Below are 15,219 nucleotides of genomic sequence, written 5' to 3'. Positions count from 1 at the left end.
GTATTTTCACAGAAAATGGAGAATATTGCTACCTCAAGACACAGCTATACCACTCCTGGGCATATACCTGAAAGATGCTCCACCATACAACAAGGACGTTTGTTCAAATATGTTCATAGTTTCCTTATTCATAGTAGCTGGAATCTGGAAAAAACCTAGATGTCCCTCAACTGAAGAATGAATAATGAAACTATGGTACATTTACAGAATGAAATAGGGTTCAGCTATCAAAAATAAGGAAATCTTGAAATTTGTAGGCAAATTGTTTGAACTAGAAACAATCATCCTGAGTGAGGTAACCCAGACCCAGAAAGATACACAAGCTATATATTCACTTATAAGTGGATATTAGCTCAACATAGATGCCCTCTGGGAGACTCTACCCAGCAGGAGATCGGGACAGATATTGGGACTTGCAGCCTGATTCTGGGGGAAGTCCTGCGAGCTTTATGGAAGAGTTGGGTGAAGAAAAGACAGGAGTGAGTTCTCAGGATCTCCACAAGGACCATCAAGGCTAGAAGATCTGGACCCAGAGGTCCTGCACAAACTGATGCACCAACAAAGGACATTGCAAGCAGAGAACCTAGAACCCTGGTTCAGATATAGCTGATGGACAGCTCATTCTCCACATTAGGAGGGGGAAAGGGAGAGCAGGGGGCTACTTCTGACAGGAACTCTAGTGCCCTCAATTTGAACACTGCCCCTTGGTGGAGAGGCCCTGTGGGAACACAGAGGAAGAGGATGCAGGTTATCCAGATGAGACCTGATAGGCTGTGGTCAGATGGTCGGGGAGGTGGGACCCCCTCTTAGAGGTCTATGGGAGGGGAATAGATTAGAAAACGGAGGCAGGGTGGGAACAGGAAGATAAGAGTGATGGCATTACAATTGGGATGTAATGTGAATAAAATAGAATTAAAAATCAGAAAAAAATGTGTACATGAGAAATATATGTGCACGTGAGCCTGATTTCATATGTGGTAAGGATTATGGAAATGTGGCTAGTATTAAATAATGGAAACTACAATTTCAGCAGTTGACTGAATAAATACTTATGATGTATATGTGATAAAATATTACACGAATGCCACAAAATAGAAAATATTTTAATAGTAAATGCTATTTATATAAAATATTATAGGGCTATTAACATCAATATAAAATTTAAGAACAACATTGTATATATCACAAAGGCATACACATGAGGTAAAACAATGAAGAGCAAAAATGTAACTATAAGTGTGAACATAATTTATTCAGTTTAGAAGAGATCAACAGAGATCTGTGGTTGTGGGGGTTCCATGTTTTTTGGTGTGGATGATTAATAATTAGTAATATATCATGTTCATAGTTTATTCATTGGTGTGTGTCATATACTTTAAATTCATAAAGTTTAAAAATATCTTTTGTTTTATTCTCTTTACTGTTTAATATATTAACTAAGGATAGCAGTGTGCTTGTGTGTGTGTGTGTGTGTGTGTGTGTGTGTGTGTGTGTGTGTGTGTGTGTGTATGTGTGTGTGTGTGTGAAGCAAGCATCACCCAGGACTCTGTGGCTGGGGGGCATCTGAAGCCACCCAAGTGCCACTTCAATAAACGAATATGTGATGGAGGAATGTGAAAGATTAAAAAATAAAGGAGTGCATGAAAGAAGTAGAACTGGGCACGTGATGGTGGTGACAGGGTGAGAGAAAAGGCTGAGGGCAGCATGCTGTCATTGATCAGTAGGGTCAGCAGACTGGTGTACAACAATCCAGAGCTTCCCTCCTCCAATATGCTGCCCAGCTTCATGATTCCCATGGCTTTGGGTTATTATAGAGTTGAGGAAATGTTCCCTTTCTCAGTTGGTCCTCTCTGAAGGACCACTATGGTCCCTGATACCATCAGAGGCCATGTTGTTATCTGTGGTCCACGTTGCTGCCCCAGGCCCTGACAAAACCTGAGATCCATGTGTATTTTAATCCAGCAATGTGGCTGCTCTGTCAAAGGTCAATAGTTAAAGACCTTCTAGGTCTATGTGATCTGGCTGGAATATAGACATGCCCTCAGTACACACTTTTAATCCCAAGCCACGAAGATAAGGTTAGTTTATAGAAGGAAGAAGCCATGTTTGATATTGATGTCTGACTGAGGGGCATCAAAGTGATAAACCAGAGAAAGGTTTGACAGAATGAGTCAAAGATTGGATATGCCTAATTTTCACAAGTACAGGACAGGAAAGTGAGGATACTTAACAGCCGCACCGGGTGGTGGAGGGGTGGGGGGGGTGGGAAGAGAGACTTTCATGAGAATTTTGTTGTTGTTGTTGTTTGTTTGTTTGTTTTTGTTTTTAATCAGGAAAGTTTTACACAGACAGGTTGCAAAAAGAAAAAACACTAGACACAGGCGAAGACAGAATGAACAAGATAATAAGAAGGGGCCAGAAGATTAAAATATACTGCTAGAATTAATTTGAGGCCAAGCACAGCAATTCAGCCAGAAGTCAACAGAAGCCAGTTTGAATAAGTCAGCTTAAAGAGGGCTTGGGCCAGAACAGTTGGGTTGAACCATCTGACAAGGGATTACAAAGACCTAGCAAGGCTTGGGAATGGCTCTCATCTTATCCCCTCATCTGAGGAAATCAAATCAGCATTTACATCATATGGATGTGTGAAGTCTATGCAATTGCTTGCTGCCTTTTGATGTCCTCCGGCTTTGCTACCTGGGAGAGCCATGCTGATGTGAGTGGCATGTGTTACTAACTGAGTTAGGCTGCGTGTTTCCAGGAGTTAACCTGTCTCATTGTCGTGAATCTTTAAAATAATTTTAAAACTTTTTAAATGCTGTACTCTGCATGTCTCTGAGGTTTTTGAAGACCTTATCTAACTATCTTGTTTTATCCTTCTATAGAAAAAAAATCATATCTATCTGCTGAACCTGATGTGTATATTCTTGTGATAAAAGTAGACAAGGAATTGACATGACCATGATTTGATCAACTAACAATTAACTTGTATAACTTTTTAAAAATCCTAAACAGCCTACAATAGCACTTTCAAAGTATTGGAAGTAAACTTTGTATTATAATTGAGTTATATGGGTACAATACCTCATATTACAGCAGGAATATGAATATATATATAGTTGTTCATATATATATAATTTTACATTTGAATTCTATACCACTGTATCTAAAATTAAAGTTATTTTGCATCTATATCATTTAAAGGCAAGAGAATACCCTACTGAGTCATAGCTCACCTGGAAGTTGTAATTATAAGATATTATACAAAATGTGAAATAAGAAAGGACCATTCTATTTATGGAAGAATAAAGCAATTGCTTAGGCTGTAGGGTACACAGATTTCCTTTGAGACCTTTGCTAAATTTTCAAACATTTGCTTTAATGAACTTGTGTGATAAATTACATAACATTTCACATTGATCTTCATCATTTCAGCAATTTAACTTCTGTACACTAGATGGTGCTAATACCCCACCATCGCTATAGCAAAAACCTGGTTCTCCAGAAAAAAAAAATCACTCTCTGAAAATAAATAATCCCTTTGCTTTCAGTTGCTGTTCAGATCTGTCTTCTCCCTTCAAATGCACAACTTGTTTGTCTTTGTTTAAAATCTCAACATAATATGTATCAGTAACTAGTGTTATAACTAAAATAGCTAAAGTAATGGTTCACTGTATACCTACTATAACCGTTAAGTGTGTCTTAAGATGATGACAAACAACAGAGTTTCTCAAGCGTCACTGAAAAAATATTCTCAAAGCATTCTACCAAGACAGAAGCAAGTTCTTTTCATTCATGTAGTTGATCTGCCGACGTAAATAAACAATACACATTTGCTTTAAATAAATGGGAAATTGTTATTGAAAATGTTGCGGTGTTTGCTTACTAAATAGGGATCACAGAAATACTTCCAATAGGATAAAAACATTTTCAAAGTGATGAGTCATTTTAGAACCTTTAGAAAGGGTGAAGCTGACTGCTTCTAGCCCCAGGTGAGTAAGTAAACTCACTTTTCTTGTACCTAAGTGTTTAGTTAGATTACAGCCAAGGAAGTCGGATCCTATGTGTTTGCAACAAGATAATTAACAGTTAATTTTGCTTTTTAAAACTGTCTCTGTTAGTTTTCTATTTACTTTGATGTAGTTGCTAACTTAAAATGTTTTTCAGAAACAGAGTGACTGTGTATAGGTTTGACTACCACAGAACAAGAGGTTTGGGTTTTTTGTTGTTGTTTTTGTTTTTTACTTAAACTTGATTGAGATAATTGTTTAATTTTGGTGAAAGTTTAAAGCAAACATCTGATATTTTAATAACCATGGTTCACCAGTTTCTTATACTCAAATTTGAAGGAGCTCATACTGACACACAACCTAGTACAATTCTTTATCTTCAATACCAATGTGTCTCTAAATTGTTATTTGAAATGTTCTTGCTGCTATGTAATAAATATAAATGAATTTTTATGTTTTGTAAAACATTATTTGCACCTACATTTTTGGTAGGTTAAACAGAGGGATGTGCTCTTTTTTCATTTATTATAGCTTCTAAAAGGATTTTGAAAAAAGAATAAGAGGTATCAATTAAAAATATTACTTGTTAATAGATGGTAGAATATATTATACTTGAAAACTACAAATTCCTGAGAAAAATAGAGCAAATCAATACAAAAGGCATGACAAAAATAGAAATTCTCATTACATTCCCCTTCTGCCTTCTTATTGCTATAAATGGTTATTACATTTACGCATGTATGTGATCCAAAAAGTTTTCTGTAAATTAAAAATATTCAGATTAACATATAAATAGCAAAAGAATACAGAATTTGATTAGGGGGATGTAAGACAGGGTTTCTCTGTGTAGCCTTGTCTTCCTAGACTCACTTTGTAGACCAGGCTGGCCTTGAACTCACAGAGATCTGCCTGCCTATGCCTCCCTGAGTGCTGGGATTACAGGTATACACCACCACTCTCAGAGAACTTGGAAATTTTTTGGGATATAGAAAAGTATTAGTTGCAATAAAGTACTTTAAAAAACTACCAACAGAGACTTAAGTTAAGGTTATATTTAATGAACATTTAAAAAATAAATTTCTATTTCTAAAATATACAGAGACAACTATGAAGTTTGTAAAAATGTTAACCTTGTAAAAGAACAGATAGATCATAGAGGGAACATTGTGAGACCTCGGAGAAATCAGCTGGGGCAGCTGGTCTCTGTGTCATTGTGACGAGGCAGCATGGAGCCCACTGAATAAACACTTCAGAAATGGGCAGTGCTTGGACAACGGTCTCCAACACCAAGAATGGTTCCAAGCACATTGCTGTCTATTTAAAATAAACTGTTACTATATAGTGAGTGGTTTCATTAGGCTTGAACAGCTGCTTCAGAAAGCAGCTCAACTCAAGGATGGAGTAAATTTAACCCTGAAAGTTCAGCAGCTCATGTGCTTTCGTGTCTGAGTGTTGCCAGTGGGATCCTGAGGATAAGGATTAAAATCACAGGAAAAACAACTCCCTTCCTTACGTTACCCCTAATTCATGTAGAAGTTAAGCCATCTTAACTTGGATATGTGGAGATGAGCCCAACAACTCTACAGTACCTCTTTAGTTCTTTCTGTATAAATAATGTTTTAACCAATCATTTATATCCTCGTCTGACAAACTCTTGTGCAGTGTTCAAAGCCTGCTTCCATGAGGCTCCATGACTATAATCTCATCATGTTGAAGAGGGAAGACAGTGACTTGAGGCCAGCATGGGCTATTTAGTCTGACTCTTCTCAGAGAAACAAGGTAAAACTAAAATAGCAAAAACATCTCTATCCAAATATAATCCCCTCCTTTTTTCTTCTCTCTCTCTCCCAACCCACTTTCTTTACCATTTTAATTGTTTTTGTAATTTTACTTTTAAATTAGCACACAGAGTATTATATTCTATTGTAGGGTTTTTTTTCCAAGACAGAGTTTCCTGTGTACAACTGGCCATCCTGGACCTCACTTTGTAGATCAGGTTGGTCTTGAACTTAGAGAGCTACTATTCTTCTCTCCAGGCTCAACGATTAAAGGCATGTGCCACCATTCCCAAATCTTCTTATGCCTCTTCAAAACAGTTTTATTTTACTCTTTTTGCCCCTTCTTTTTTTCCTATCTCCCTCCCCTGTCTTGTTCCAGTCTCTCACAGTGTTCTTTCTGCTTTTATGTCACATGTGTTTTCCACCATGCCCTTCTTCCTCACGTGTTTTTTCCACTTCTAATTCTATGTCCTCTACCCAGATTCATACCCACATGTATACATATAATAATATTAAATAGATAAATATTAAGTATATTTATTAAAAACCAGAATGCAAATATGAAAGAGAACCATTCAGTGTTTGTCTCTCTGTGTCTGGATTCATTTATTTTTCCTCTTAGTTTCATGCTTTCTTTCTCCCTTTGCATCTGAACAAAAGTTCATTTTGCATGCACAACTAAGTGTTCATTCTTTTGCTCTCCACTCCATGACTTTTGGAATGTATTATTATACTTCCCGGTATGTAGAAGGCACTTGAAAGTAATCCCGGATAAAAGAGAGTGAACACAAAAAAAGAATTGTAGGACTGTTTCCAAGATACACATCCATACAGTCAATATGCACAGATGCAGCTGAGAGTGACAAGTGGGAAACTTAAATAAGACTTGAAATAAGAAAAAAATGACAAGACAGAGGAAGAAGAAGAAGAACAGGAGGAGGGGGAGGAGGAGGAGGAGAACAAGAAGAAGAGCAAGAAGAATGAGAACAAGAAGAGGAAGAAAAGAGGAGGAGGAGGTAGAGAAGAGAAGAGAAGAGAACTATTATATGGTGATCTTGAAGGCTTGTTGCATGCGCTGAAAAGTCTCCAAATCCCATTATACATCTGTCTACATCCCAAGTGTGAATCTGTGTTGCATTTTTTGAAGTCAGGAATCCATTGAATTTAGCTCAAAGTGTAAAAAGTTCTTAGGAAACTTTGAAGGGGTGTTTCTATAATCATCCTTTATCTACTGCATTTTCAGTTAACACCATTTGTGAGAAACTAGGATTTCTAAGTTAAAATGTCAAAACAAACGTGCTCTGTCAAATCCTAGTGTTCTTTTCATTATTTCCTGGTAGGATTTTTTTTTTCTGTTCGGCAACTTGACTTTCTCTGAACCAGTTTTTTTTCTTCTAATTTTAAACCAAAATGTAACAATTTTTCCCAATTACCTTGTGTGTTTTTCATGTGCTATGCTCTGAGACACAAAGTTAAGAGTTGGGTAAAGTGTCCATTAGTCACCTGTGCCCCTGAGGACTTGGTTGGCAGAATCTCTTTAAACGGCAAGTGGAAGAGGTTATGTGCACATGAAGAAGAGGAAAGTGGTAATGACTAACAATCAGAGACAGCAAATAAAAAATAATTAATTTGGAGGGGGAGGAGGAGTTCAAAATTGAGCAATCCAAGGCCAAAGATGAAGACTGTTTACTTTGTGGCCGTTTCTACCTTAGAATAATTCTAGTTTGCGCTACTTAACTCTTATAATTTTAAATTAGATTCAGGAAAAAGGCATGCTCATTTCTACAATGTGGCTGGTTTGAAGATAAGCAAGGCTTGCTTTCACAGTCCACCTTCCACAGTATCTGTGAGCCATTTCTCCACCCTTTGTCACCTACCACTGCATTTCACACTGGACTGCTGCCTGTCTCTGACTGATTCTGTGCTATTATGGTCCCTTACCATTGTCCAGGTCTATTCTCTATCAGTGAAATTTCACAGTCAGTTACACAGACTAGGACTAAATTGAACTATATTTTCCCTTCCACATAAACTACAGGTAGGTTGAATCTACGGTACTATAAACATGTCAAGTATTTTAAGAGTTGCAGAAGAGAAGAGACTGAAGGCAATTGGGACATTGCACAATGCCAAATAACACCATTTAGGAAAGTATAATATTATCCTGATAATGTGTGTTTTGAAGACAGGGGTTACTTATCCCAATGAAATTAAACATATTTTGCATAATATAACAGTTTTACTCATTTGGCTTGGTTATATAATGATCTAAAACACTCACATGTATCTACTAGGGTGAAGGTAAGCAAATGTGGTAGGAGGTGGCATAACTGGACATCTGGCCTCTAGGAGCTGAGGGAATACCACTACGAAGATGCTGAGCAGCAGTTGTGCTAGACATGTGGGGAATCTTATCACACAGGGAGCTTGTTTTCCAGACCTTATCTTTTTAGACCCTTCTCAAAATTCTGAACTCAAGGCTCAAGGAAGAATTTTCACGCTGTCTTCATTTCCACAATTCTGATCACTTAATCCAGCTACTTTCCCTAGAGACATGTGGGAGTCTGTCTATGCATTGCCTCCATGACTTGTGATGAAGAGACTGTTTTTCTTTTGTTCCAATTCTCAGATTCAACAGAGGGAGGCTCTGAGGGTGTAGGTTATCTTTCTATGGAGAAACAAAACTGCAGTGGGTCTTGCGCTGTTTGCCTAATGATAAAGTTGTGACTTTCCAAGTGGAAGGTATATATTTAGTTTGCAATATGTGCTTTGGTTGTAGTTATGATCACTTTTCCTTTTGTTCCAAACAAGTGGGCCAAATAAATATCAGTGATGGATGACTTCATAATTTTTAAACTCTTAAATCCAACTATTCATTATAATTTGAAATACAAAAAAAAAGTGTTTACAATGTGCATACATGTAAGTCCTGGCTGCTATGATAGGTTTACAAATCTTTGATGTGATAAAGGAGCATAAAAGCAAGATGCCAAAATTGGTTTCAAACGTAAATGAAACCACTGCCTATTGTTTGTAGACATGCATTTTCACTATGTAAATCTGCATTAGTTTTCAGTTTACCACAGTAATTCCTACATCTTTTTTATTATCTTTCAAAAAATTTTTTAGATTATAGTATAATTACATCAATTTCCCTTTGGTTTTGTTCGTACAAAATTTCTCATATACTCCTCCTTGCTCTCTTTCAATTCACAGCCTCTATTTTCATAATTGTTATTATGTGCAAATATATATATATATTTTTAAATATGACCTGCTCAGTATATATAATGTTACTTGTATGTATGTGTTTTAAAGGCTGGCCATTCTTTTTAAATGAAAGGTTTTGAATCTCTCTTGGAAAAGAAAACTGTTGATTGTTTCTTTAGAAGGTTTTTGACAATCTGATATATATATATTCTTCTAAGGAAAGACCAGCTATCCCTGTGAGTTTAGTTGAAAGGTAGTAATAGAAAAGCTGGTAAGTGGTTGTTGGTGTTGCGTTTCAGTACTTGGGAGGCTAAAGGCAGAGACCACGAGTCCAAAGGCAGCTTGTGCCATACAGTGAGTGTCTATCTCAAAAACAGTGACGAAAACACAGATGTGATACTAGTGGCAGAACTATATTCATACAATGCTGTATGCGATGATACATACATAGTGATACACATAACACTTCTATATTGCAACTTATTTCATCTGTCTTCATTGAGTCACTTAGAGCATGTGAAACTTTGATGTTCAATATAGCTTATGCTGGAGGAAAAGTGGCAGAAGTGGTTTTCAGTTAAGATGTGGTGAAGCCCAGGCAATGTAAGTTGCCTTCAATGTTGGACATAGAATGAAGGGAAACGTAGGAGCACTTTCCATATAAGTCTTTTCTATTACGAACAAGCAGAAATATCTTACATGGCATCATTTCACTTTTTGACATTCTATCAGCTCATTTTAAATAAAAGCATAAATAGCCTTTCCTTTAACTCTTCAAAGAGTAACTATTATTACTTCATAACTAATACATATAACATCATTTTTTTCCACATCAATGTTAAACGGAATTAGCTAATTCTCTATGTGGGAGGGGGCGGAGGCGGGACTGCTGCTGAACCTCTGACATGTACTTTCGTGCCTACGATTTGATCACTGTCCCTTGGTAGGACAGCTTTGCCTGCATGCAGAGGAAGGGGATGAAGGCTATCCTAAGGAGACCCAGATAGGGTGTGGACAGACAGTGGGGTAGAAGGGCGCTCACATCATAGGTCTAGGGAAGGGGAACAGGAAGACAAGGGAGGGAGGGTGGGAAGATAAGAGCAAGAATGAGGGGATAACAAAAGGGAATGTAATGTAAATAAATTACAATAAATTATATATATATATATATATATACACACACATGTATATATATAAAGAAAATTAGTAGTGATGCAGTACTGTGTGTATTCCCATACACAATCCATATACGATTATTGTTATAAGTCTTTTTGAAAGCTAATTACGTAAATAAATAAACAAAAAACATTCAACACTGAAAAAATAAATAAAGCCTGTCCAGCAATTAAAACAAAAAGTGAAAATATCTTATATTTAAAACAACATAATATAGAATGAACTCTCCATTCTGTGATTAAAATCTCTAAGCCTGAAATGACATTTTTTTGTCCTTTAAACCTCCAGGATTAGAAAGCACTTATCTCCCCAGAAAGCACGCAGTTGTTATTTGGTTGTGTTTCTGCACAGGTTTAATTGGTTCATTTCAGCAGTTCTGGGCTGCGGCCTAATTTCATACAATATCCAATTGTGAGAGTAAAATGCGTGCTTGGAAAGCTTGGGTATAATCCATTGCCCAGAACTGAAATTACACAGCTCGGCTGAGGAACTCTTATGTTACAGGTTGTCCTGTAAATCTGACCCGATTCTGAACAGCATGTGGTTTTGCAAGAAGCAGCATTTACTGTTCCTAACAGCTTGGAGTGTGAGTGCAGGCGGGCACTGCACTTAAAAAGGTATTAGGAACTCTTGGCATACAGAAAAGGGAAGACAAAAAGAAATCTGGGCTCATAGTTTTTCCTTTGGTTACTACAATTATGAATACTGTTTTCGTTTTTTGTTGTTGTTGTTGTTGTTTTTGTTTTTAGTTGTTAAGATTTGTTTTAGTTTGGTTTATTTTCCTTTAAAAAAACTGATTGAATATAACATTCAATTTCCATGCCTGCATGTGGAAATGGCATGGTCTACAGGAGACTTTTTTCATCCTTTTACAGGTGGATTGAAATCAAGTAGCCAGCATCTGTGGCAAGCAAGATCATTAACACGTTGCCCCAGCCTGCTGGCCCAGTTAACATAGGTTCTGGATGAATGTTCAACTTTATCAGAGCAGAAAACATTCACGTTAAGAAAGCCTAATATGATAGCATATCAAACATTCTGGTTTTTATATTGGGTTAGTAGCCAGTGTCTGGTGTGAAGAACAGAGATGGATGCAAATATTGACGTGCATATGTAACTATTTTAATTGATCCAAGCTATAAGGTTTGTTGGCATTCCTGCTAAGTTGATAGACAATGAAACTGTTACATTTGAGATAGACATGAGCTACCAGGCAAGCTGAGATTAAGGAGGGAGCATTGCATCCTCTGAAAACCCATGGAACTGCTCACATCTGTCTCTGCATTAATTACATGCACATTGGGCATAGCATGAGGTTACTTAGTGTATATTTCTTTATATACTATACTTTCTAATGCATTAAATACCATTGATGCATGCTCTAAGTACTATATATACTATGTAATGCTTTAAATAGTCAACTCTCACCTCATCTCTCATTGTACAGATGTTGAAAAAGTAACATGTACAGTACAACTGGTGAATTCATCAGCAAGAGTTGCCACCACATTTGAATACATATTGAAAAATTCAAATTCAGCAATAACAAGAAAATCAGCTGAAATCCATGGTATAAGTGAGGATTTTTAAATCATTGATATTAAATTATCATGTATTTGCCATGTCACTTCCTTTTTAATATTGAAATTCCACTTTGTAATTATGTAAACAGCTTCATTTAACTTGTATCAATTAAGATTTAAAAATTAGCTAGAATTTATATATATATGCATATATATACATATATCAGCGAGCAGTAAGCAAGCAGAACATTAAAAAGACATAAGAAAAAAACATTGGCTTATGACAAAAGAAAAGGTTGAGTTATGTTTAATAATATCAATACCTCTTTAGAACTCTTGGCCAATATAATCATATTTCATTTTAGCAATACTTATTTATATTTTCATATATAAGGAAATGACTACCTTAGTTTATAAAATATCTGAATATAAGATTTATAAGCTAAAATTCAAAGAATAATATTAGACCATGTAATTGTAAAAGTTGACCCTTTCAAGAACTATTAAATGCAATAAATTAATTTTTGTTTAGAATTTTACTAAAAGATATAACTGAAAACCAATCTGCCCTTCTTATCTCAGTTGGTAAATATCCATTTTTAGTATTCTTCAGTGAACAGAGGCTACAGCAATGGCTCACTTACAAAGTGTTGGCTAAGTGAAATGTTTGGAAAAATTATTCACATTATGCTATACACTTCATATGAAGCATGGTAAGTCAGGAATGACAATTACTCCCACCTGTAACCTCAGAACATGAGAGGCTGACACAGGTGGACTATAGTGAGTTCAAGGACAAACTACGTTTTAGTGACAATCTACCCTAAAACAGTCAAAACTAAAATAACAGTTAATTAAATTTTATCATGTAACTAGTTACCTATTGTGAACTAGGAAAGTAAACTCCTTAGTTGGATAAACTGAGCAATTTTGGTAGAATTTAATTGAATGATAAAGTCTGAATTTCTGTTACTGACATGGGCAAAGAACTCCAGCACTCACATTGCATACCTAAAAAAAATGGCTTTCAGAAGCAAATATGCTCCATACATACCCACAGGAAAAAAAATCACAAATGCCATGGTAGCATCAGTTGTAAGTGATGTATTTAGGAAGCTTTAGTATTATGCCTGAAATAAATCCACTCACCAAAACAAAACAGAACAAACAAACAAACAAAACAACAAAAAAAGTAAAAGCTTTCATTAAGTATAGATATTTACCTATTTTTTTTTTTAGTAGTTTTACATGAAGTATTGCAGAGATATTCAGGAAAAGGGCATGCTTTGTATTTCATAATAACTACAAGTAAAATGACTATACCCAATTATGAACTGCAAAAATATGTTTAAAGCCCTATCTTGAGTTTTACATGAGGCCAAACCACCAATTACGGCAGTCAAATGAACTATTTGCAGTTTTAAAGCTACCACCGAAAGCCACTAAGTTACAGGCTAGTAATTACCCCACATTTACTAGACTAAACTTGAATGATTGCTATGAGAAATATTATCTGCAAATGTTTCATAATGCGGCTCAGCCAGACGGGAGAAAGGCTATGTTTTAAGCTTACCTTCTGCTACACAAACAGCCCATAATGTAAGCCAAATAATTCTTGCTAACAGTCTCATGGTTTGAATCTTTCCAGGACTCACTGACTCGAAGAGAAGCACGCACCATCCAGGTCTCCTCTGCTAAGAACTGTGGCTACTGCAGGGAAAGTCTTTGCCCAAACGGGAAGTTGAAAGTCAGTTTAGGAAATCAGGATCGCCAGATGCTCCGCCCATGAGCAACTTCTGCAAAGTAAACTAAAAGGGTAGAACCACAAGACCAGCAGCGTGGGCGGTTGAAACCGGCTCTTACTGTGCCCTGTCTGTGACCTGACGGATTGTTCTTGTAAATCCCAGTTTGTTTTGCTTGGAAACAAGGACAGGTTTCTGGAAATGTGAAAAGCAGGGCCTGGTGATCGCCTCTGGATTTCATAAACCTTTAAACTGTGTTCTGCTGTGTACAAATCACAGAACAGAAAGCAATGAAGGAGCCTTTAAAAGTCATTTAGGGACCTTAAGTTAAGCAGTGTTTTCAGGGCCAACACCGCAGGCTCAGTACAGAAGCATTGCCAAGATTGTCACTCTGAGGGATGGAGATTAGGGGTTTGCTTTTCTAAAATGCAGGAATTTAGTCTCTCAGAGAATACTTTTTATATGGGTGAGGCAACTGGTCTGTGTCTCCTTGGATGTAAATGAATAACTCAAAAAATCAATCATTTGAAATGCTGATTTTTCTACCTTCTCATTGAGGTATCTTACAGTAAGGAGTAAAAAGGTGCAAAAAGGTGTCTGTAGCATGGTGAGTTAATGTAGAACCCGGCATATACCCAATGCCTAACCTGCTGACCTTGGAACCCTGTCTCCATTGCTAGCCACAGTGCCTTCCAGCTTTCCGCTCACTGTCAGTGTCTCCAAGAACAAGGACTGTGTTTGCTTGTACTTTGTGTAAGTGGGGATAGGAGCAATTTACTCCTTTGTTTATGTAGTCCTTCGTTCACTAAGAGCTCTCCTTGGGAAGTCACTTTGCAGGACATGGCTCCTGACTGTAATTTTCCATTCTCTGTAATATTCAATTATTTGAATATAGCACAACTTTCAGTTATCCCCGCGCATTGTTAATGATAGGGTCCGACTAGGAAACAATACAAATAGTGCTAGACTGATGCCAGACTGTGTGGGGTTTGAGGAGCAGCTTCTGAAGTGTATAGATGAAGGAACTGAGCACAGACTACTTAAGCACTCTCCAATGGCCGTAAAAACCTTTTGGAGTGAGACACTCAACACAATGGTCTTATACCCCGAAGCATACACTTATATATACTTATATATACTTAGTCTATAGAGGCAGGCATTATCAATGGTTTGCTTCCTATTTGGTTAAATGTGTAGGGATTCAACTGCCAAAAAACTCATTGTAATAGTTGTTTGTCTTGTGGATGTGATAAGACACCGGATAAAAGCACATCATGTTTTCTGGAGACACAGCCTGTCAAACGCTCAAAGAACAGCCACAGAAGCAGCTGGTCACATGGCAACCATGGTCCGGTTACAGAGAGCAGGGATGGATGTTGCTGAGCTCACTGTCTTTCTCTACAGCCTGGGACTCCTCCCATGTAAGATACTGATAATAGAACAGTTTACAAAGCTCCAGTTGAGAGTGCTTAATATTAATCATGTCACAAGGGCTTAATGCTCTGAAGTGCTCTTCATTTTATCAAAGAAATATGACAGACTTTTTCTAAAACTTGACAATACTAAAAATTTATAGACATTACAAATCATGAGTGCTGACCTTGTGGTGAGTATTCTAATATTTTGATAATCAGTTACAAAATTTTAATCAAATCTGATAGAGGAAACATTTTCTTTCTTATCTCTATTGAAGCTATTATAAAATTGAGGGTTACAACAAAATAGTGACAAATGTAAACAGCCAAAAATATAAAACCAAAAGTAGCATAGATCTTATCAC

At 36.7% G+C, this 15,219-nt stretch overlaps 1 protein-coding gene across 2 annotated transcripts in view; it reads right to left on the bottom strand.

Annotated features, from left to right (window-relative positions):
- Window positions 1-13,454, bottom strand: part of LOC311586565 (complement factor H-like) — a 168,165-nt gene extending 154,711 nt beyond the window's left edge. Inside the window, exon 1 of one of the 2 annotated variants that reach the window (XM_084762632.1) lies at window positions 13,271-13,454. In XM_084762632.1, coding sequence (XP_084618758.1) covers window positions 13,271-13,328 — 58 coding nt within the window. In that variant the 5' untranslated portion in view covers window positions 13,329-13,454. The remainder of the gene's footprint in view (window positions 1-13,270) is intronic. The other variant, XM_084762631.1, reaches the window with a different exon arrangement.
- Window positions 13,455-15,219: the final 1,765 nt, after the last annotated feature.

The sequence above is a fragment of the Acomys minous genome, assembly GCF_964271855.1.
Source record: "Acomys minous genome assembly, chromosome: 1".
Taxonomy (NCBI): Eukaryota; Metazoa; Chordata; class Mammalia; order Rodentia; family Muridae; genus Acomys; species Acomys minous.
This window is presented reverse-complemented; position numbering and strand designations above follow the sequence as displayed.